At 46.5% G+C, this 24,388-nt stretch overlaps 1 protein-coding gene across 3 annotated transcripts in view; it reads right to left on the bottom strand.

Annotated features, from left to right (window-relative positions):
- Window positions 1–24,388, bottom strand: part of HDAC2 (histone deacetylase 2) — a 345,065-nt gene that overhangs the window by 183,072 nt on the left and 137,605 nt on the right. For all 3 annotated transcript variants that reach the window (XM_033936641.1, XM_033936642.1, XM_033936643.1), the window contains one exon: window positions 14,002–14,140. In XM_033936641.1, coding sequence (XP_033792532.1) covers window positions 14,002–14,140 — 139 coding nt within the window. The remainder of the gene's footprint in view (window positions 1–14,001; window positions 14,141–24,388) is intronic.

Here is a 24,388-nt window from a genome sequence, read left to right as displayed (position 1 = left end):
GGGCCGAAAGGGAACATGAGCTGTGCGCGAGCGAAGCCAAGGGGGGGTAGGGAGTCGAAGCCTGGGGATGAAGGGGGATCGGGGCTTGGGCCAGAGCGAGACAGCGTCCCGCGAGTGTACGCCGCGCGCCTCCGACGATGTTTTGTGTGCATGACACACATAGCACGGAGCTCTGGCCCAAGCCCCGATCCCCCTTCATCCCCAAACTTCGACTCCCTACCCCCCCTTGGCTTCTCTCGCGCTCACAACAGTAGCTGGACTGACCTACCCCCCCTTGGCTTCGCTCGCGCACAGCTCATGTTCCCTTTCGGCCCAAGCCCCGATCCCCCTTCATCCCCAGACTTCGACTCCCTACCCCCCCTTGGCTTCTCTCGCGCTCACAACAGTAGCTGGACTGACCTACCCCCCCTTGGCTTCGCTCGCGCACAGCTCATGTTCCCTTTCCGCTGTCTCGCTCTGGCCCAAGTGCGCGATCCCCCTTCATCCCCAGACTTCGACTCCCTACCCCCCCTTGGCTTCTCTCGCGCTCACAACAGTAGCTGGACTGACCTACCCCCCCTAGGCTTCGCTCGCGCACAGCTCTCGCGGGACGCTGTCTCGCTTTGGCCAGGTGCTCCTGCTTGGATAATCACTGGCGTGTATGGGGGGAGGGGAAAGTAGCCGTGTTCAGCACACACATCCCACCCTTCTCTAATACAGCTGTCTAATGCTGCAGTTGATTGCATCTCTCCAGAAGCCTCGATCCCCCTTGGCTTCTCTCGCGCTCACAACAGTAGCTGGACTGATTTGCGCTCCGAAGTAAGGATTTGCGCTCCGAGACGGGGGCGAAATGTGTGGGGGCGAAATGTGGGGGCGAAATGTGGGGGGGCGAAATGTGGGGGCGAAACATCCGGGGGGCGAAATGTGTGGGGGCGAAACATCCGGGGGGCGAAATGTGTGGGGGCGAAATGTGTGGGGGCGAAACATCCGGGGGGCGAAATGTGCGGGGGCGAAATGTGAGGGGCGAATTGCTGGGGGCGAAATGTGGGGGGCGAAACTTCCGTGAACCGATATAACTATACCAGGATACAACCTGCTTCGACAAGATAGAGAGGGTAAGTTAGGAGGAGGGGTAGCACTCTATATCAAAGAGAACATCAAGACAACCAGGATCACGGATGTCAAGTATACTGGGGAATCCATCTGGGTAAACCTGGCCAGAAGTGGAGAAAAATGCCTGTACCTTGGTGTGGTATACAGACCTCCAAGACAATCGGAGGACAAGGATGCAGAATTAATTGAAGACATTGAGAATATCACCCTACGGGGAGACGTTGTTCTGTTAGGAGACTTCAACATGCCTGATGTAGACTGGAACACACTCTCAGCGACAACTTGTGATAGCAGAAGGATATTAACGTCCATGAAGGGAGTACGGCTCAAACAAATGGTACTACAGCCCACTAGGGCCCAGGCCATCCTGGACCTGGTACTTACGAACGGGGAAAGCGTCTCGGAGGTCTCGGTGGGAGAAACGCTAGCCACCAGTGACCATAACATGGTATGGTTTAACCTTAAGAAAGGCTTCCCTAGGTCACAAACAAAAACAAAGGTACTCAATTTCCGGGGCACCGACTTCACACGCATGGGAAATTTCGTCCATCAGACGCTCCAGGTTCAAGAAGTAACTGATAATGTGGAAGCTATGTGGTCAACCTTGAAATCAACTCTTCATGAGGCAACTAAACGCTACATTAAATCAGTAACCAAACAGCAAAGAAAAAAGAAACCCCAATGGTTCACTGATGAGATCTCGCACCTCGTCAAAGAGAAGAAAAGAGCATTTCTCTCATACAAACGCATGGGGGAAAAAGAAGCAAACATTGAATACAGGACAAAGTCAGCAGCGGTCAAAACAGCAGTCAGGGAGGCCAAACTTCAAATGGAAGAAACTCTAGCGAAGAACATTAAGAAAGGAGACAAATCTTTCTTCAGATACATTAGCGACAGGAAAAAGAACGCAAATGGGATAGTACGTCTTAGAACGCCAGAAGGGAACTATGTGGAAACAGATTCCGATAAGGCCAAACTACTAAATGATTACTTCTGTTCAGTCTTTACATGCGAGGCACCAGGGCACGGGCCACGTCTGGAAGCAAAGCAAAGCATGGAAGACCCATTTCAGAATTTTGAGTTCACACCAGCTGATGTTTACAGAGAACTGTCAAAACTCAAGGTGAACAAAGCCATGGGACCGGACAATTTGCACCCAAGAGTGCTCAGAGAGCTATGCGATGTTCTGGCAGAACCGTTAGCCATGCTCTTCAATCTCTCTCTAAGTACGGGGAGAGTCCCCCTGGACTGGAAAACAGCCAACGTTGTCCCTCTGCACAAAAAGGGTTGCAGAGCGGAGGCTGCGAATTACAGACCGGTGAGTCTCACATCAATAGTGTGTAAACTTATGGAAACTTTACTTAAAGGTAAATTGGACATGATATTGGATGAGGAAAATCTGAGGGATCCCTGTCAACATGGATTCACTAGGGGCAGGTCATGCCAATCCAATCTTATCAGCTTCTTTGACTGGGTGACAGGAAAGCTAGACTCGGGAGAGTCTCTGGACGTGGTATACTTGGATTTCAGTAAAGCTTTTGACAGTGTCCCGCACCGTAGACTATTAAACAAGATGAAATCGATGGGGTTAGGTGAGAAACTAACTGCATGGGTCAATGATTGGCTGAGTGGAAGACTTCAGAGGGTGGTGGTCAACGGCACCCTCTCTGAGACATCGGAGGTGACTAGCGGAGTGCCGCAAGGATCAGTCCTGGGACCATCTCTTTTCAACATATTCATAAGGGATTTAACCTGGGGGCTTCAGGGTAAGGTAGCACTGTTCGCCGACGACGCCAAACTGTGTAATATAGTAAGTGAAAGCAGTCTCAAGGGTAGTATGACGCAGGATCTGATCATGTTGGAAAACTGGTCCTCAACATGGCAGCTGGGCTTCAACGCTAAGAAGTGTAAAGTCATGCATCTCGGCAGCAGAAATCCATGCAGAACATACACCTTGAATGGAGTAGCACTAGCTAGGACTTCAGAAGAACGCTATTTGGGAGTAATCATCAGTGCAGACATGAAGGCGGCCAAACAAGTGGAGAAGGCCTCATCCAAGGCAAGGCAAGGCAAATGATGGGATGTATCAAGAGAAGCTTCGTCAGCCGCAAGCCTGAAGTCATAATGCCACTTTACAGAGCCATGGTGAGACCTCATCTGGAGTACTGTGTGCAATTCTGGAGGCCACATTACCGCAAAGATGTGCTTCGAGCCGAGTCGGTCCAGCGGATGGCCACTAGAATGGTCTCCGGACTCAAGGGTCTCTCATACGAAGAAAGACTGGGCAAATTGCAGCTCTATACTCTAGAGGAGCGCAGGGAAAGGGGGGACATGATTGAGACATTTAAATATGTCACAGGACGTGTCGAGGTGGAAAACGACATCTTCCTTCTCAAAGGACCATCGGTCACAAGAGGGCACGAACTCAAACTCAGAGGAAGGAACTTTAATGGTGACACCAGGAAGTACTTCTTCACAGAAAGGGTGGTGGATCACTGGAACAAACTTCCGATGCAGGTGATCAAGGCCACCAGCGTGCTCGACTTTAAGAATAAATGGGACATCCACGTAGGATCACTACGAGGGTCGAGCTAAAGAACTAAGTCATTAGCACCCAGACTTAATGGGGTGGGTCAGTAGAGTGGGCAGACTTGATGGGCTGTAGCCCTTTTCTGCCGTCATCTTTCTATGTTTCTATGTTTCTATAGCCGCAGGTAACAGCCATCGTGTCATTCTCTACTTCCAGGAGCTCTGCAGTTAGTATCCAAGCTCTATCAAAATTATGTGAAGTAAAAGAAAATGGGAAATTACCCAAACAAATAAACTGTTCTGCTTGAACATAATAACTGCATGGAGTGGAACAAGCAATGAACAACTAACAACAAATAGAAGCATCAAAGGAGCTCAGGTAGTACACCCATGTAGACACTAAAACATATTATATAGCATTCTTCAGGGCCCAAAGGCTGACTGGCATCTCAGATACATGCTTAGAGAATAAACAGAATGAGACAGTAGGCAGGTGCAGGAAGGACAGGGTGGGGGTCCAGAATGAAACACCTATCTACTGGAAAAGATTATCAAGGTAAAAACAATCTCTTTTTCCAGTGCAATAGGTATGTCATTCTGGACAAGTGGGATGTAGAAAAGCAGTCACAGAAATCTAGGGCAGGCTTTCTGCACCAGCCCGTAACACTGAGGACCGAAAGTTAGAGTCCTCTCTTGCCTCAATGTCCACCCTGTAAAAAACTTTACAAATGTGAGTAGAATGGACCAAGTTGCAACTCTACAAATCTCCGTTGGAGAGACTGCCCTAGCTTCCACCAGGGCTGGCGTTAAGGGAGGGTAAACAGGGAATTTGCCCTGGGCCCCACGGTCCAGGCACTTCTTCCCCTCATTGATCCGCTCCCTCCCTTCCCCTCACCTTCAAGGTCGCCTTTGAAGATCAAACTTTTCCTTTCCAGAGGTGCACCAGCGAAGCAGACACTCTCACAAGCAGCTGCTAGCTGACCCAAAGCTTTCCCTCTGCTGCAATCCACCCAGGCAGAAACAGGACGTTGCGTCAGAGGGAAAGCTTCCGGGCAGCTGCTGGCTGTTTGTGAGAGAGTGTCTGCCATGCCAGCACACCTCTGAAAAGGAGAAGTTTGATCTTCAAAGGTGACCATGAAGGTAAGGAGAAGGGAGGAGACAACCATCGAAGGGTAGAGGTTGCCCAGACTGAGTTCCTCTGGATCTATTTTAAGTTAGCTCAGGGGATGAGAGAGGGGAAAATGAGGATCACAGGTGGGGGAGGGACTAGAAGAGAACCAAATTATAAAAGGGGGTGGAAGTGAGGGAGAGAAAGAGCGAGAGATGGTGGACAATGGGATGGAGAGAAGGAAGGATTTTAGAGGCTTAGGCAGCCCTCCAATGTGGGGGAGGGGAGCCAACTAAATTAAACTAAACCTTAAGTTTGTATACCGCATCATCTCCACAGAAGTAGAGCTCGGCACGGTTTACAGGAATTGATATAGAAAGGAACTCCAAAGAAAAGTAGAAGAAACTTGGTACAGAGAAGTTTAGAGAGACTTAGTATATCGAAGAGGGAGAGGTCGTTACATTTTAGAGAAAAGCCATGTATTTAAATGTTTTCGGAAGAGTTGGAGGGAGGTCAGACTCCGAAGCGGGATAGTAAAGCTGTTCCAGAGTTCGGTGATCCTGAAGAAGAGGGATGTCCCTAATTTTCCTGCATGGGATATGCCTTTTAAAGAGAGGAAGGATAGTTTGAATTTTTGAGTAAATCTAGTGGTGTTGGGATTCGAGGAGTTCCAAGATAGTGGAAAAAGGGGAGGAAGGATGCCGTGTAGAGACTTGAAGGTTAGGCAGGCGCATTTGTAGTAAACTCTTAAGGATTACTGGGAGCCAGTGAAGCTTAGACAGAAGCGGGGAGAAGTGGTCGAATTTGCTTTTTGCAAAGATTAGTTTAGCCGCGGTGTTCTGAATCCGCTGGAGTCTAAGAAGGCTTTTTTTTGTTAGGCTTAGGTAGGTGGAGTTACAGTAATCTAGTCTGGAAAGAATGATGGTTTGAACGAGGACAGCAAAGTGTTGTTGATGGAAACAGGATCTCACTTTCCTTAACATGTGAAGATTGAAAAAGCATTTTTTTACTAGGGAGTTAAGGTGGTCGTTAAAGGACAGTGTAGAATCAATGATGATGCCCAGAACTTTGCTTGAGTGTTCAAGCTGCAAAGTGGTGCCAGAGGAAAGTGGGATGAGGGTGGGTAGCTGATCTAATTTTGGGCCAAGCCATAGTAGTTTTGTTTTGGTCTCATTTAGTTTCATTTGTACGGTGAGGGCCCAGGATTGGAGTTTTGATATACATGAAGAGCCCCAGGGGTAAACAGTGTTTGGGGCAGCACATTCCTCCTCTCTCCTCCACTTCCTCCCCCCGTTCCCTCCAGCGGGTGGCCATGCATTTTTTCCCTCTCACACTTCACATGGTCCTGTGTCTCTCTCCTTTCCTTCCTTCCCTTGGGGTACAGCGTCTCTCCTTTCCTTCCTTCCCTTGAGGTCCAGCATTTCTTACCCCACATGCTGCCACTTTAGTTATACAGCATCATCTCTTTCAAGGTAGCCTGCCTCTTGCCAACCTTGAAGCTATCTCTCTGTACAATTCTGCAGAGAGAAAGCTTCTAGGTTGTCAAGAGGCAAGGTTGCCTTGAAAGAACTGATTCTGGAGAACTGAAGTGGCAGCGTGTAGGGGAGAGGAAGTGAAAGACGCCACACCATGGAGGAAATAAAGAGAGAGAGAGAGAGACACTGGACTGTATACTCTGTAGGATGGGGGAATGCTGGATAGTATATGCACTGCCACTGGGGAAACCTGAGCTAAGAATGGGGGACTGGGCCCTTGAGACCTCCCCATGGCTATGCCCTTGGAGAGGGAAGAAACTAGCAGAGATGCTGGACTCAAGAGAAGCAGGCTGGATGGAAGGGTAGTTGGGAAGAACAAGAACTGTGTTGGAGCAAAGAATGAGAAGGAGAAATGTTGGACAGTGGGGTGGTAGTGATGCTGTATCATGGGGCAAGAGGAGGGAAGAACATCAGGAAAGAGTGAGAACAATATTGGACCATGAGAGGGAGGAGAGAGGGTATGTGATGATGGACAGGGGGGAGGGACAGGAAGGAAGTGAGATGGGATAGGAAGATGGTGGAGGAAAATGGACAGGGAGATGTCAGACCATGAGGGGGAGAGGGACAGGAGATGCTGGGTTACAAGAACGGAGGGAAGGGATACACTGGAAATTGTGGAATCATGTGGGAGAGACTGAGGGGGTGGCAAAGAGATGGATGAGAGGAGGATATTAAATAAAGATACTGTATAAGGAAATAGGAGGCTGGTGAAGGCATGCGATAGGAAATGGGAGAGCTAGACCAGTGTTTCTCAACACCTTGGAGGTATGCGGTCTGGCCACCGCCAGGGATGCCTCCCTGCGTCTATCTGCACACCTGCTGCACCACCCCCATCCCCAAAGCCAACCCAGAACAGACATGCTCTACCTCCCTCCCCCCCAGCAGCAACTCCGCACAGGGAACGGGCCATGGCGCATGCAGCGGCCAGTCCACAAGCCTTACCCCCAACATCAATTCTGAAATTGAAGAGAAGGTTCTGGGTCAGCCAATTGATGCCTGGCTGGCTTGGACCTTTCTCTCCGATATCAGAATTGACATCAGGGGCAAGGCTTGTGGGCCGGCTGCTACACGCGCCATGGCCCATCCCCTGCGCAGAGGTGCTGCTGGGGGGTGGAGGATGGAGCACATCTGCTCCGGGTAGGCTTGGGGGTGGTGCAACAGGCGTGCAGACAGAGGCAAGGAGGCATCCTTGGCGGCTTCAGTGAAGGGGGGGGCAGGCAGGGATCCCGGTGGGAGGCAGGAAGAATCCCTGGCAGCGGCCAGGCCGTATACCCCCAACAGGTGGCCCACATACCCCCAAGGGTACTTGTACCACGAGAAACACTGTGTTAGAAGACCAGCTATTTGCTATTGAATATGTACCTAAATTAAGGGAAGAAAAGAAAAACCTACGTAGACAACTGGTGGAAGTGCCAGAAGCAAATAGAAAAATTAGATTTAGAGCTGCAAGCCATTCAGGATTTAGATTTAGAGCTGCAAGCCATTTAGAGCAGCTCCAAAAGAGACAGACCTATTGAATGGAAGAAGTCTCCGCCCAGGGTCCAGCCCTTATGGGGCTGAGAGAGACTAACTGGGAAGAGAGTACCCAGGGACCCTGAAGAGGGGGGCCTGGCAACCTCTACAGAATTCTGGAAGGAATTAAAGACAGGCATGCGTGCCTGGCGATGGGGTAAGAGTAAAGAATACCACAGAGAAGTCCTCCAGAGGTGGCTATCCAGTCTAATTCTACCCAGATGCGAGCAAAATAACCACAGATGGGAAGAAGTCTCAATCTGTAGCACCTGACAAAACTCCCTGGATAAAGGATAGTGAAGTTCTCCCCCCCAAAAGAATGAATACCTTGGGAGAAACTGGAGTGAGTCTAGGAGGGGACTGGAACCCAAATCTGAGTAAAGAATAAAACATGCTAGACCCGCTTTGAGGAAAGCGTAACCTGTGAATTCTGAGAAAAAGAGCCGAGAATCAGGAAGGACTCTAATTTGGTTATAGGAAGTAACCATAGTCCTAAACCAAAACCCAAGTCTACAGGTGCAAGCGTTTTACATATGTAAAATTAAGGGGAGACACAAATTTAAAAACAGGACACATAATAACCCAGAATTCTTGATGACATCATAATGCATAAGCTATATATCAATTTTTCACAGCTATAAATCATTTAAAGTCCAAACTTATTGTGATTATAAAAGATAAATTCTATAAATAATTTGTGAAGTGCTCAGACCTGATAACCCATATAGTAGTGATGTCACCACAATGAGGTTAACTAGGGGACCATCATTGCCTTCACTTGTCCCCTACCCTCCCTGAATGTTGAATACTAAATCCAATCTAATGGTGGTACTTATCTTCGTTCAGGGGCTGTTCATGTTGATGCTGTTAACTCTCATTGGTGACTGGTGCAAAATAAAGTGCTCGTGCTTCTTTAAAATCTTGTTAGTTCTTTCTTAGAAAAACTCCCGTCCCCCCGACCCGGATTTCATCTCTTCGTCAGGGAGGGACACTAAGAAAAATCGAACAGCAAACTAGAAATATATGGTAACAAAATATACTGGGTTATATTTCTACCATCTAAACGTTATCAAATACTTAAAAGGCTCTTATATCCAATTTCATATATAAATCTTAAATATAAATATTACCTGATATCGGCTCACTATGATCAGAGTAGTTCAAAGTGGACTGAGCGAATGAAGCTCACTTCACGTTGTATTTTTTATAAAGGGTAGCTAACCGGAACTTAATCTTAAAAATCGCCAACAACCGGAAGTAAATGCAACATCGAGAGATTACTTCACGGATTATTAGTCTACATAGCTAACCATTCAATATCTAAATTTAATCCTGTTGGCTGTAGGGTTTGCCAATTGTATATCAGACGCTGTTCTTTGAGTATTAAAGTTCTTGATATATCCCCTTCATTTTTGCGTGTTTGGATTAACACTGTATACTTAAGGTCTTCTAATGAGTGTGAATGCTGGGACCAATGAGAAACCAGGGGGGCGGTAACCCTATTGGTTCTAATATTACTTAAATGTTCCGTGATTCGAGTTTTGATTTTACGGATCGTTTGACCAATATAAACTTTTTTACATGGGCATTGTATGTAATAAACCACGCCCCTGGAATCACAATTAGTCCCGGTATTCAGAAAGAAATGACGTGATCCTGTTGGTGGGATTTCTACAAAAGTAGCGTCTAATACATAACTGCAGACCCTACATTTTCCACAAGGTTTGTGGGGTGATTTGTTTATGGGGCTTTGTTGGTGAAGATTATATTTGAGCAGTTCGCCCAAATTAGAAGCCCGCGAATAAGCAAATTTAGGTAGATTTTGAAAGGATGAATGATATTGCAATATTGCCCAATGTTTTAAAATGATATGTTTTATGGCATTACCTTTATTAGTGTGAGGCATCACACAAACCATATCCTGCTGTTTTTGTTTATTTTGATCATTGAGCAATAACCAGGGGCGATGACAATTTTTGGCTCTTTTCCATGCTTTCCTAACGATTTTCCCAGGATACCCTCTCTGAATAAATTTATTATACATATCATAAGCTTCCTTATCAAAATCGGATTCATCAGAACAAATTCTTCGGATCCGAAGGAACTGTCCAATTGGAATACTGTTCCTAAGAGCTTTTGGATGAAAGCTCTGATATTGTGACAGAGTATTTCGATCAGATTTTTTCTTGTGGAGAGTGGTGGAGATTTGTTGTTCACTTTTAACAATCTTTATATCCAGAAAAGATATTTGATGCTTATCATATGTATATGTAAAAGCTATATTAGCATCTTTTTGATTTAATTCTTGCATGAAGATTTTTAAAGCTTCTTCTCCACCACTCCACACAAAAAATATATCATCGATGAAGCGTTTCCAACAGGAAACCAAATGAAATTGTGAAGAAGTGTAAACATTAGATTCCTCGTACTGAGTCATATACAGGCAAGCTAATGTGGGAGCAACGGTGGCTCCCATTGCTACTCCCTTGGTTTGGAGATAGATCTTATTCTCAAATTTGAAATAGTTGTTGAAAATAACCATCTCTGCAAATTTTATCAACAAACTGCGTTTGGAAGTGGAACAGTTCAATTTTGTAACCTGTGACTCAACCAGCCGTACTACTTCCATTTGCGGGACGTTAGTATATAACGCAACCACGTCGGCAGTAACTAATAATACTTCTTGGGAATCAATCTGTTCAGAATATTGTTGTATAAATTGCAAAAAATGGGTTGAGTCCTTTATATATGACTCAGCACGAGGAACCAAATGCTTTAATTGACTGTCTAGGTATTGGGAAACTGGCTCAAGAACTGAGCCAGTTCCCACGACTATTGGTCGTCCTGGAGGTGTGGTCTCTGACTTGTGTATCTTGGGGATGAAATGGATTCTGGGTATCCTGGGAAAATCGCTGGTAAGAAATTTAATCTCTTTAGATGTTAAAGTTTGTTCAATTCTGGCTGTCATTAGTATCTCATCAATGTTGCATTTAATTTCGGCTGTAGGGTCAGATTGCAGCTGCGTGTAATATGCCGTATCTTTTAATTGGCGCTGGGCTTCGTTTTTATAGTCAGTATAGTTCTGAATAACAATTCCCCCTCCTTTGTCAGCCCTGGAGATGTAAATCGTACTGTCATTTTTTAATTTTAATAAGATTTGACGTTGTTCATGCGTGAGGTTGGGGTGACTCGTCTCACGGGAATGTTCCTCTAAATTTTGTATGTCTTTGAGGACCAATTTTTCAAAAGAAGCAATTAAAGGGTCCGGGTGCCCTGGGGGCATCCAGACAGATCTATGTTTTAAGCCTTCTGGGAGGGTTGCTTCATTGGATGGTTTGTCATGAAAAAATTGTTTCAATTTAATAGATCGAAAAAATCTTTGTAAATGTACTCGGGTTTCAAAACCATCATAGTTAGTACTTGGGACAAAAGAAAGTCCTTTCATCAACAATTCTTCTTCTGCTTTATTAAGTTGACGTGAAGAAAGGTTAAAAATACCTGTTGACACCGTAGCTACTTTTTGTCTTTGTTTTTGCTGCGTGTTCCTATTCTGTTTATCGGATAGGAAGTTCCTTCGATGGGTTGTAATCTTAAAAAAGAGTCTGGAAGAGTACTTATTTCTTTATGAGTGGTTACATCTGGCTGTTGATTAACTGTATTAGAGTCATCAGACGAAGATGAGTTACTGGTGGATAAATTAAAATTTATTCTCTTATTCTTGTTGTTAAGTATATTTCGCTGTCTTCTGGTTTTAATGTTACGATTCATCCAGGGGTATACATAGCCCCTGGTGAAGTCACTTTCATCTCGACGAAATTTTTTTATTTTTAATTGCCTTTGTTCCTTTTGATATTTATCCATTTGGGATAAGTGTTCTTGATAACTATTCATGAAAGAGTCATCTGGTAGCTGTTGTTTAATTAATTCTAATTTAGACCCCAATTCTTTTTGTTGTGTTTCGATCAATGGGGCTAATGCATCAATGGTTAAAAGCATAAGATCGATTGAGCATCGCGTTAAAGTCTCATTCCAATTTTTTATATATTCTGAGTTCTCTTGGAACCTAGGTTCTTTATAAAGACGTAACCCTCTAGGTACTCGCATGGAGTGGCAGTATTGGAGCGTCTGATATACAATTGGCAAACCCTACAGCCAACAGGATTAAATTTAGATATTGAATGGTTAGCTATGTAGACTAATAATCCGTGAAGTAATCTCTCGATGTTGCATTTACTTCCAGTTGTTGGCGATTTTTAAGATTAAGTTCCGGTTAGCTACCCTTTATAAAAAATACAACGTGAAGTGAGCTTCATTCGCTCAGTCCACTTTGAACTACTCTGATCATAGTGAGCCGATATCAGGTAATATTTATATTTAAGATTTATATATGAAATTGGATATAAGAGCCTTTTAAGTATTTGATAACGTTTAGATGGTAGAAATATAACCCAGTATATTTTGTTACCATATATTTCTAGTTTGCTGTTCGATTTTTCTTAGTGTCCCTCCCTGACGAAGAGATGAAATCCGGGTCGGGGGGACGGGAGTTTTTCTAAGAAAGAACTAACAAGATTTTAAAGAAGCACGAGCACTTTATTTTGCACCAGTCACCAATGAGAGTTAACAGCATCAACATGAACAGCCCCTGAACGAAGATAAGTACCACCATTAGATTGGATTTAGTATTCAACATTCAGGGAGGGTAGGGGACAAGTGAAGGCAATGATGGTCCCCTAGTTAACCTCATTGTGGTGACATCACTACTATATGGGTTATCAGGTCTGAGCACTTCACAAATTATTTATAGAATTTATCTTTTATAATCACAATAAGTTTGGACTTTAAATGATTTATAGCTGTGAAAAATTGATATATAGTTCCTGTTAGCCACAGATTACTAAGTAATTTATCTCTCTATTAAGTAGTCAATCATAATGCATAAGAACATAAGAATAGCCGTATTGTACTGGGTCAGACCAATGGTCCATCAAGCCATTCTCACGGTGGCCAATGCAGCTTATATGGTTCCCCCACCTGAGCACTGTGTATTGACGCACCTTCTTGTCCAGTTTGTCTGTCTTGACTAGATGGTAAGCTCTTTTGAGCAGGGACTGTCTCTTCTATGTTTTGATGAACAGCGCTCTGTATGTCTAGTGACGCTATAGAATCGTGGGCAAAGGTCAACTACAACAGAAGCTGAAGGAGGCATTGATCCGGGACTCTCCAACAGGGGAGGGAACCAAGAGACTGACAGCCAGTAGCTCCATGACTATTACACGAAGAGATTGACTCAGCCGGAGTGATAATGGTACTGCTTGCTATGCCCTGTTCACTTGTGTATGAATGAAGAATGGGGTGTAATAAAGGAAGTTGTGGCCCTGTGGTGGTCTTGGCAATTCAGAATAGTGGATAAGGTCCTAAATGCCCTGGGGATGCCTTGCTCTCCACCCTTGGGGAAGGGGTCCCTCTTAAAAGCAGGCACTCATCCTATTAAAGATGAACTGAGGGGGAGGGTATGTAATAGATTAAGGGTTTTTCCCTCCCTATGCAAATGTTATAGCCCCAGGCAGCAGTTGGTATTTATCAAATGTGGAACTACAGGTCCCAGAATGCAATGGGCTATGGAGATCAGCGTAGAGTCACAGGGGCGGGACTCACAGGAGACAGGTATTTCTACCCAGGCTGGCTTTACTCTTCAGAGGTCCTCGAGGGAGAAAGAGGAACTCTCAAGTTTTCCCTAAAGATAGGTGGAGGCAGGCAGGCCTTGAAAAAACAACTGGGGCCTGCATTTGCTTGGCTGAGGTAAGCCAAATAATAAAACAAGGCGTTTTGTTTCTATGAAAGGTGTTTGTGTATTAATTGCTCCTGCCAAACTAGGCTTGTCTACCACATAGATTTAAATGCTTTTCTTGAGCTATCTACAATTATTTTTTAGTTTGCCATGGACCATACACAAACCTCCAGGATGCTCATGGACTCCAGATTACGAGCCCCATGTTGAAGTAGTATCTTCCCTCTGAATTAAATCTGATCCAACAGCCAAGCTTGCTGTCCCTTTCATTCAGTACCACTGATCATGTGTCCCCCTCCCCCATCTGTAGAGGAACATGCACAGGTGCTGGTCTTACCTACTCTTCAGAATAGAAAGGCTGGCTTTTCAGGACTAGCCTTCCATTTCCTACCATATGCCCCCCCCTGAAGTCTAATGTCAAGGTGATAACTTACTTTAGCAACTCCAAGATGGCCAGAACAATGTCATTCACATAGCAGAAGCCAGAAGCCTCAGATTTCTTCGCATGGTGCAGACCTCCAGCCCAGTTTACTGCCATGTCCGTCTGCTGTCTGTTCAGTTTTACTGCTCCAGCTGCCACATTAAGAAGACAACCAAACTCCGTTAAAAATAGATTAGGTTCTTACCTTTCTAGTAGATATGAGTGTCATTCTGGACGAACGGGTAATATCCCAGTGCCCGCGAGATGTGCAGAAGGAATCTACTCCAGCTTTTGAATCCCCCCTACTCCACCAGAGGGCTCTGCTACCCTTTTAGTTTAGTTCCAAAGCAGGTGATAACCCCTTCTAGAACACCAATGAAGGAGGGATACGGAGGAATCTCCCCGAATAACAAGTCTGTTCTGCTCTGAAATCATAACAAAAAAGCTTTCCCAATATAATGCTCTTCTAAAGTAAACTACACAGGCCTCAGTAGTGCAGTCCAGAAACCAATTTATCACTGGGTATGTAGGCACTCACTTCTTCATCGGTCTCTAATACTTTTTATTATTGTTATCAAAATGCCCAAATTTCAGAACATAAGAATAGCCCTACTGGGTCAGACCAATGGTCCATCAAGCCCAGTAGCCCCTTCTCATGATGGACAATCCTGGCCAAAACCCAAGGAGTAGCAGCATTCCATGCTGCCAATCCAGGGCAAGCAGTGGCTTCCCCCATGTCTTTCTCAATAACAGAGTGTGGACTTCTCCTCCAGGAAATCGGCCAAACCTTTCTTAAAACCAGCTATGCTATCTGCTCTTCCACAATCTCTGGCAATGCGTTCCAGAGCTTAACTATTCTCTGAGTGAAAAAATATTTCCCTGTAACTTTGAGTTTCCTCTAGTCTTTGTAATTTTTGACGGCGTGAAAAAACTGATCCACTTGTACACGTTCTACTCCACTAAGGATTTTGTAGACTTCAATCATATCTCCCCTCAGCCGTCTCTTTTCCAAGCTGAAGAGCCTTAATCTTTTTAGACTTTCCTCGTACAAGAGGTGTTTCATCCCCTTTATCATCTTGGTCGCTCTTCTTTGAACCTTTTCTAGTGCCGCTATATATCTTTCTTGAGATAAGGAGACCAGAAATGAATGCAATGCTCCAGGTGAGATCGCACCATGGAGCGATAAAGGGGCATTATGACATTCTTAGTCTTGTTAACCATCCCTTTTTTAATAATTCCAAGCATCCTGTTTGCTTTATTGGCTGTTGCCACACATTGGGTGGAAGGTTTCATCATATTGTCTATGACGACATCCAGATCTTTTTCTTGAGCACTACTTAACCATTTAGCTTAAATGCACTTAACCTTATGTCGGCAGGGTCACCTTCCGATAGGTTTTGCCATCAGGCTTTCTCAAGAAAAAATCCCCTTATTTAACCCACACACCTTTATGACCACGTATCTTCTTTAAGTTGAAACATGTCCGAAGGTGCCCCTGCCACCATAAAGCTGAGAACGCTTTGCCAATTTATTTAAGAGAAGAAAGAATTTTAGATAAATTTAAGAGCAAACTTAAGGGATTTCTTTTTAAAGATGCTTTTAGTGATTAATTGATTTTTTTACATTTTATATTGAATCTTTTTTGCAGTCCATATCAAATTTCTGCACCCCTCCCTACTGTTTTTATCCTTAAATGTTTCTTTTATATTGAATTTTATTTCTTCCCATTACCTTACCTATTGTCATCACGTATGTTTATTGTTTTAATGTATATGTTTAGTCATGTTACATGTTTTAGGCTATTTGATTTGTTTTAAGTTGTTCTAAATATGTATTTTTACGCTAACTCTGTAATTGATGATGTACATCGCCTAGAACCTGGAATAGGCGATTAATCAAATCTTATAATAAACTTGGAAACTTGGATTTAAGCTAACTATACTATAATAAAATGCTAAGCGCGCATGTGCACTCTTACCGCCGTGTTCCTTGATCCCTGATATGTATTGCTATGGTTGGCAGAGCGCGCTAAGGCGCATGAAAGGCGGTGCGGAGCAGCAGCTGCTGGGAGGAGGACTTCGAGCCACTGAGGGTCGGGTGCTGCTCCCGTGAGGATTGCGGCCGGCCACACAGCACCTCAGTAGAACGCAGGCCACACAGCAACTCAGTAGAACGTTTCTTCTGACATACGCGATCGTGTCAGAGGGAAACATAGAAACATAGAAAGATGATGGCAGAAAAGGGATATAGCCCATCAAGTCTGCCCACTCTACTGACCCATCCTCTTAAGTCTATACCTAGTGACCAATTCTTCAGATCGACCCTCGTAGGGATTAGAGAGCTGCACGGGAACGGGGACGATGGAAATCCCGCGGGACCCGGGGGCATCCCGCGGTTCCCCCTTTGGGTCACGGGGATCCCGTGGGGACGCCCCCTAGGGTCGCGGGGATCCCGTGGGGACGCCTCCGAGGGTCGCGGTGTTCCTGCGGGGCTGGATGTACTCAGTCGCGCGGCTCTTCTCTCTACCTTCTCTGCTTGCAGCACAGAGCCGAACGGAAGTCTTCCCGACGTCAGCGCTGACGTCGGAGGGGAGGGAGGGCTTAAACAAAGCCCTCCCTCCCTCCGACGTCAGCGCTGACGTCGGGAAGACTTCCGTTTGGCTCTGTGCTGCAGGCAGTGCAGGTAAGGAGGAGAGTAGCCTCGCGGTTCGAGTGGCTACCAAGGGAGGGGGCGGTCCGCCCCGCCACACCCCGCCCCGGTTGCAACACAGCCGGCCAGGTCCCCTTACTTTTGTGGCACTTCCCCGACCGACCGACAACAGCCCCGGTCCGACAATCCTCCCTGCCCTGTAGCCGCGAATCTAAATTATCTTCTTACAGCAGCTGTAATAAGGTAATTTAGATTCGCAGTTAAGGGCAGGGAGGTTTGTCGGACCGGGGCTGTTGTCAGTCGGTCAGGGAAGTGCCACAAAAGTAAGGGGACCTGGCCGGCTGTGCTGCACCCGGGGCGGTAGAGAAGGAGGGGGGGAGAAGGACGCTGAAAGGCCATGGTGAAGACAGGAGGAGAGGGGAAGGACTCTGAAAGCACTTGAAGACAGAGGAGGGAGAAGGACGCTGAAAGCACATGGGGGAATACAAAGGGGTGGAGAAGGACGCTGAAAGGCCATGGGAAGGGCGGGGGGGGGGAAGGACTCTGAAAGCACTTGTGGAAGACAGAGGGGGGAGAAGGATGCTGAAAGCACTTGTGGAAGACAGAGGGGGAAGAAGGATGCTGAAAGCACATGGGGAAGACAAAGGGGTGGAGAAGGACACTGAAAGCACATGTGGAAGACAGAGGGGGGAGAAGGACGCTGACAGGACATGGGAAAGATGGGGGGAGAAGGACGCTGAAAGGAAATGGGGAAGAGAGAGTAGGGAGAAGACGCTGGCAGGGAAGAAGACAGATGCCAGACTATGGGGGGAGCGGAGAGAAGAAGATGGGTGCCAGACCAATTTGGAAGGGGGAAGAAAGGGAGAGGCACAGTAACAGAGCAAATGGAAGATGCAGAAGGAAGAGAGACAGTGGATGGAAGGAATTGAATGAGAACATGAGGAAAGCAGAAACCAGGCAACAAAGGTAGGAAAAGAATTATATTTCTTTTTTTTTATTTTGCTTCAGGATAAAGTAGTATATTAGTTGTGTTGATAAAAATTTATAAACATTAGAGGCTCTGGTAGAAACCCATTTGCAAAGTATGTATTCTTCCCAATTAATATTTTCAAATTAATAAAGTCTTTTTGCTTATTTGTAAATGGGTTTCTACCAGAGCCTTTAATTCAGTAGCATAATTAAATGAAATAACTATTTCTGAAGTTTATATGGACGGGCGGGGACGGAGGGGATTCCTCGCGGGGACGGGTGGGGACGGAGGGGATTCCTCGCGGGGACGGGTGGGGACGGAGGGATTCCTCACGGGGACGGGTGGGGACGGGTGGGATTCCTCACGGGGACGGGTGGGACTTTGGCGGGGACGGGTGGGATTTCTGTCCCCGCGCAACTCTCTAGTAGGGATCCCACATAGGCATCCCATTTATTCTTAAAGTCCAGCACGCTGCTGGCCTCGATCACCTGCACCGGAAGCTTATTCCAACAGTCAACCACTCTTTCTGTGAAGAAATACTTCCTGATGTCGCCATGAAATTTCCCGCCCCTGAGTTTGAGCGGATGCCCTCTTGTGGCCGAGGGTCCTTTGAGAAAGAAGATATCATCTTCCACCTCAATACATCCTGTGATGTATTTAAATGTCTCAATCATGTCTCCCCTCTCCCTACGTTCCTCAAGAGCAGTGTTCTTCAACCTTTTTACACCTATGGACCGGCGGAAATAAAATAATTATTTCGTGGACCGGAAAACTAATAAGAATGAAATTTTTAAAAACCCCATTGCCGCCCTGTCCCCGCGAGCTCGGTCCCATTAACTATCTGATCCCATCCGCACAAGCCTCAAATAGTTATGATTTTATATTGAACATATTTTATTAAAGTATAAAAAGAAACTATTCTGTACAATTGTCATTTTATAAATATAAATAATACAGAGCAAGGATCAAAAAAAACCCCAGTCTCCCCTCCCCTTCACATATTTCCCCTCTACTATCAAGAAAACTGAATAAGCCAAATTATTACAGAATGCTACACAAATATCATGCTAACAGAATACCGCAGTCACACATGGCAGGAATGGTGTTAGGGGGAGTGCAACTAGGGCAACTGCCTCCTGGTCAGAGAGAGCCCTAAGCCAGCTGGAAGCTAAAGACGCACTGCCTGGGCTTTGCACACCCCAGTTATGTCTAACATCAGCTCTAGCAGGACACATATTTTAAATCTGATATATTCTAATCACAAGATAGAAATAAAATTATTTTTTTCTACCTTTTGTCATCTCTGGTTTCTGCTTTCATCGTCTTTTCACTCTCTTCCATCCAGCATCTGCCCTCTGTCTCTTCAATACAGCATCTGCCTCTTCCATCCACTGTCTGCCCTCAGCCCTCCCCCTCCCATATGGTATCTGCGTTCTTTCTATGCCCCTCTCTCCTACACCAGATCTAGCATCTTTGTCCCTCTTTCCTTATTTTTCATCTGACCCCCCTTCCCAGCATCAATCTCTCTCTACCTTGTCATTCCTCTGTCTCGCCCCTTTCCCTCATCTGATCTCTCCATTCCATCCTGACTCCTTCCCCTCCTCTAATCTCCCTGCCAGCTGTTTCCTTCCAATGTTCCTTCTCCCCTGTCCAGCAGTACCTTCTCCCTTTCTTCCTCCCCTTATCCAACAGTAATTCTCGTCCCTTTCCTTTCCTTTCTCCCCTGTCAGAAGTAGCCCCTTCCCCTCCCTTGTCCAGGAGTATCCCTTCTCCCTTTCCTCCTCCTATTATCCAACAGTAACTCTCATCCCTTCCCTTTCTCCCCTGTCAGCAGTAGCCCCTTCTCCTCCCTTGTCCAGGAGTACCCCTTCTCCCTTTCCTCCTCCCTTTATCCAACAGTAATTCTCATCCCTTCCCTTTCCCTTCTCCCCTGTCAGCAGTAGCCTCTTCCCCTACCTTGTCCAGGAGTACCTCTTCTCCCTTCCCTCCTTCCCTCTCCAGAAAATGTTCCCTCTATGTAGGCTAGCAGCAGCTCTGTGTGCTTTTAACTTCGGCACACAGCTGCCCCTAAGCAGTATTTTAGCGCAGTTTCATGAGGCAGCCTCGGGGCATTTGGTAGGTCGGCCCACTTTGATGATGCGATGTGGGCCGGCCTACCAAAGGCCCCGAGGCTGCCTCATGAAACCGCGCTAAAATACTGCCTAGGGGCAGCTGTGTGCCGAAGTTAAAAGCACACAGACCTGCCGCTGCTTTTCTGGGGGTGCGGAGACAAACGCGGCAGGAGTCTGTGGTGGCAGGCAGGAGTGCCGGCATAGCGACGGCAACAGGAAGTTGCACGTCAGCTGACGCCGGCACCTTTTGCTGCGGCGGGGTCCTGAATCCTTCGCGGACCGGCAAGATTTTTTTGCGGACCACCACCAGTCCGCGGACCGGCGGTTGAAGAACTGTGCTCTAGAGTGTAAAGCTGCAATTTGTTTAGTCTCTCTTCATACGAGAGACCCTTGAGGCCTGAGATCATCCTGGTGGCCATCCGCTGAACCGATTCGACTCGGAGCACATCTTTACGGTAATGTGGCCTCCAGAATTGTACACAGTATTCCAGATGAGGTCTCACCATGGTTCTGTACAATGGCATTATGACTTCAGGCTTCCTGCTGATGAAACTTCTATTGATACATCCCATCATCTGCCTTGCCTTAGATGAAGCCTTCTCTACTTGATTGGCAGTTTTCATGTCTGCACTGATGATTACTCCTAAATCTCGTTCTGCTGAAGTCCTAGTTAAAGTTTCTCCATTCAAGGTGTAAGTTCTGCAAGGATTACTGCTACCGAGGTGAAACATAGAAACATAGAAAAAGACGGCAGATAAGGGCCGCGGCCCATCTAGTCTGCCCACCCTAAAAACCCTCCCCTATTTAACTCTGTGCAGAGATCCCACGTGACGATCTCATTTCTTCTTAAAATCAGGCACGCTGCTTGCCTCGATCACCTGAAGTGGAAGTCTATTCCAGCGATCAACCACTCTTTCGGTGAAAAAGTATTTCCTGGTGTCGCCATGCAATTTCCCCCCCCCCCCCCTGATTTTCCATGGATGTCCTCTTGTTGCCGTCGGACCCCTGAAGAAGAAGATATCTTCTTCTACCTCGATACGGCCCGTGAGGTATTTGAACGTCTCGATCATGTCTCCCCTCTCTCTGCGTTCCTCGAGTGAGTATAGCCGGAATTTGTTCAGCCGTTCCTCGTACGGGAGATCCTTGAGACCGGAGACCATCCGGGTGGCCATTCGCTGGACTGACTCAAGCCTCAGTACATCCTTGTGATAATGAGGCCTCCAGAATTGCACGCAATATTCCAGATGGGGCCTCACCATAGATCTATACAACGGCATAATGACTTCAGGCTTACGGCTGACGAAACTCCTACGTATACATCCTAAGATCTGCCTAGCCTTAGATGAAGCCCGTTCCACTTGATTGGCAGTCTTCATGTCTTCACTGATGATCACCCCTAGGTCCCGTTCTGCAACCGTCCTTGCTAGGATCTCGCCATTTAGGGTGTAAGTCTCGCATGGATTTTGACTGCCAAGGTGCATGACTTTGCATTTCTTGGCATTAAAACTCAGTTGCTAGGTCTTTGACCATTGCTCCAATAGGAGTAGGTCATGTTTCATATTGTCCGTTGTGCTCTTGCTTGTTATATTACACAGTTTGGCGTCATCGGCGAATAACGTTATTTTACCACGAAGCCCCTCAGCCAGGTCCCTTATAAAGATATTGAAAAGGATCGGGCCTAAGACCGAGCCCTGTGGCACCCCGCTGATCACTGCCGTCATTACGGAGGGGGTGCCGTTCACCACCACCCTCTGAAGCCTACCACCAAGCCAGTCCCCAACCCATTTTGTCAAAGTGTTACCTAATCCCATAGAACTCATTTTGCACAACAACCTGCGGTGTGGGACACTATCAAATGCTTTGCTGAAATCCAAGTATACAATGTCCAAGGACTCTCCAATATCAAGCTTCCCCGTCACCCAGTCAAAGAAGCTGATCAAGTTGGATTGGCAGGATTTCCCCTTGGTAAATCCATGTTGACGGGGATCCCGTAGATTCTCCTCATCCAGGATCTTATCTAATTGGTGTTTGATTAGGGTTTCCATTAGTTTGCTCACTATAGATGTGAGACTCACTGGTCTGTAGTTCTCAGCCTCTGTTCTGCAACCTTTTTTGTGGAGTGGGATGACGTTAGCCGTTTTCCAGTCCAACGGGACTCTACCTGTACTAAGGGAGAGATTGAAGAGAGCGGATAGTGGTTCCGCCAGGACGTCCCCTAACTCCCTGAGCACCCTGGGGTGTAGGTTGTCTGGCCCCATTGCTTTGTTAACCTTGAGTTTAGTCAGCTCACAGTAGACACTGCTTGTTGTAAACTTGAAATTACTAAACGGGTCCACTGAGCCATCCTTTTTCTGTAGCTGAGGGCCGGAACCCGGTGCCTCGCGGGTGAAGACCGAACAGAAGTATTCATTTAACAATTCAGCTTTTTCCGAGTCTGGTGCATAACCTTACATTTCTTAGCGTTGAAGCCCAGCTGCCAGGTCGAGGACCATCTTTCCAATGTAAGCAGGTCCTGTGCCATACTATCCTGCAAATTGCATTCACTTACTATGTTACATAGTTTGGCGTCATCGGCGAATAATGTTATTTTACCCTGAAGCCCCTGAGTCAGGTCCCCTATGAATATGTTGAAAAGGAGTGGACCCAGGACTCCACTGGTCACCTCCGATGTTTTAGAGAGGGTACCGTTAACCACCACCCTTTAAAGTCTTCCACTTAGCCAATCATGGACCCATGCAGTTAGTGTCTCTCCTAACCCCATCGATTTCATCTTGCTCAACAGCCTGCAGTGTGGGACACTGTCAAAAGCTTTACTGAAGTCCAGGTACACTACGTCCATAAACTCTCACAAGTCCAGCTTCCTTGTCACCCAGTCAAAGAAGCTGATGAGATTGGATTGGCAGGACCTACCCTTGGTGAATCCATGTTGACTGGGATCCCGTAGATTCCCCTCATTCAAGATCGTGTCTAATTTACGTTTAATTAATGTTTCCATGAGTTTACACACTATTGATGTGAGACTCACCGGTCTGTAATTCGCAGCCTCTGCCCTGCAACCCTTTTTGTGCAGAGGAATGACATTGGCTACTTTCCAGTCCAAGGGTACTGTCCCCGTACTTAGGGAGAAATTGAAGAGCACGGCTAGCGGTTCCTCCAGGACATCACACAACTCTTTGAGCATTCTTGGGTGCAGATTGTCCGGTCCCATGGCTTTGTTCACCTTGAGTCTTGTCAGTTCGCTGTAAACGTCACCTGGCGTGAACTCAAAATTCTGAAACGGGTCTTCCGCGCTTGTATTAGCCCTTAACTGAGGACCATGTCCTGGTGCCTCGCATGTGAAGACTGAGCAGAAGTATTCATTCAGTAGTTCGGCTTTATCGGAATCTGCTTCCACGTAATTCCCGTCTGGTTTGCTAAGGCGAACTATCCCGTCTGTGTTCTTTTTCCTATCACTAATATACCTGAAGAAGGATTTGTCCCCCTTCTTAATGTTTTTTGCTAGAGTTTCTTCCACACGAAGTTTGGCCTCCCTAACTGCTGTTTTGATCGCTGTAGACCTGGTTCTATATTCTATGATAGCTTCTCTTGTCTCCGTACGTTTGTAGGAAAGAAATGCTTGGTCCTGCAGCGTCCGATGGACGAAATCTCCCATGCGTGCGAAGTCAGTGCCTCGGAAATTAAGTACCTTTGTTTTTGTGCTTGATCTGGGGAAGCCTTTCTTCAGGCTGAACCATACCATGTTGTGGTCGCTGGAGGCTAGCGTATCTCCTACCGAGATCTCTGAGACGCTTTCCCCATTGGCGAGTACCAGGTCGAGGATCGCTTGGGCACTAGTAGGCAGAGGGGCAGAGCGGCCTACAAGGTTCGCAAAAGCCGGCTGCGATGCTCACAACGCTGCATACTGGACCGGGGAAACAGGTAAGGGGTGCTGCTGGAGCAGGGAAGAGGGACAGGAGGAGCAGGGAAGAGTTGCTACTGGAACGGGGGAGCAGGGAAGAGGTGCTACTGGACCAGGGGAACAGGGAAGAGGTGCTACTGGACTGGGGGAGCAGGGAAGAGGGACAGGGGGAGCAGGGAAGAAGTGCTACTGGACCGGGGGAGCAGGGAAGAAGTGCTACTGAACCGGGGGAGCAGGGAAGAGGTGCTGCTGGACCGGGGGAGCAATGAAGAGGGACAGGGGGAGCAGGGAAGAGGTGCTGCTGGAAAGGGACATGGAGTGGGGAGGGAAATGCTGCTGGTGAGAAAAGGGCAGGGAAGTGGAGGGGGGAGAGAAATGCTGCTGCATAGGGGACAGGGAGAGAGACAGATAGAAAGAAAGACAGATAGTAGGAGGGATGAAGACCGAAAGAAAAGAAGAGAGAGACAGGGGCAGGGAAAGAGACAGAAAGACAGACATATATTTTAGCACCCCTTAATGTAACCGGCTTAAAGACTAGTAGTTAAGTAATGACAATATTATAAATTTATTTATTTAAAAAATTTCTATACCGTTTAAAACTAAACGGTTTACATGAATTACATACATCCTCTATAATAAAACCCTAAGCGTGCATATGCACTTAGGGTTTCATGATCCCTGCCGCCGTGTTTTCTGGTCAGTGGCCGAATTCTATTGTAGAACACTCTGGAGACTCCTCCCCTCCCGCCCTCACTCAACAACCACTGCTGAC

This window comes from Geotrypetes seraphini, chromosome 3 (assembly GCF_902459505.1).
Source record: "Geotrypetes seraphini chromosome 3, aGeoSer1.1, whole genome shotgun sequence".
In the NCBI taxonomy this organism is placed as follows: domain Eukaryota; kingdom Metazoa; phylum Chordata; class Amphibia; order Gymnophiona; family Dermophiidae; genus Geotrypetes; species Geotrypetes seraphini.
Note: the sequence above shows the minus strand (reverse complement) of the source record. Positions and strands in the feature narration are given on the sequence as shown.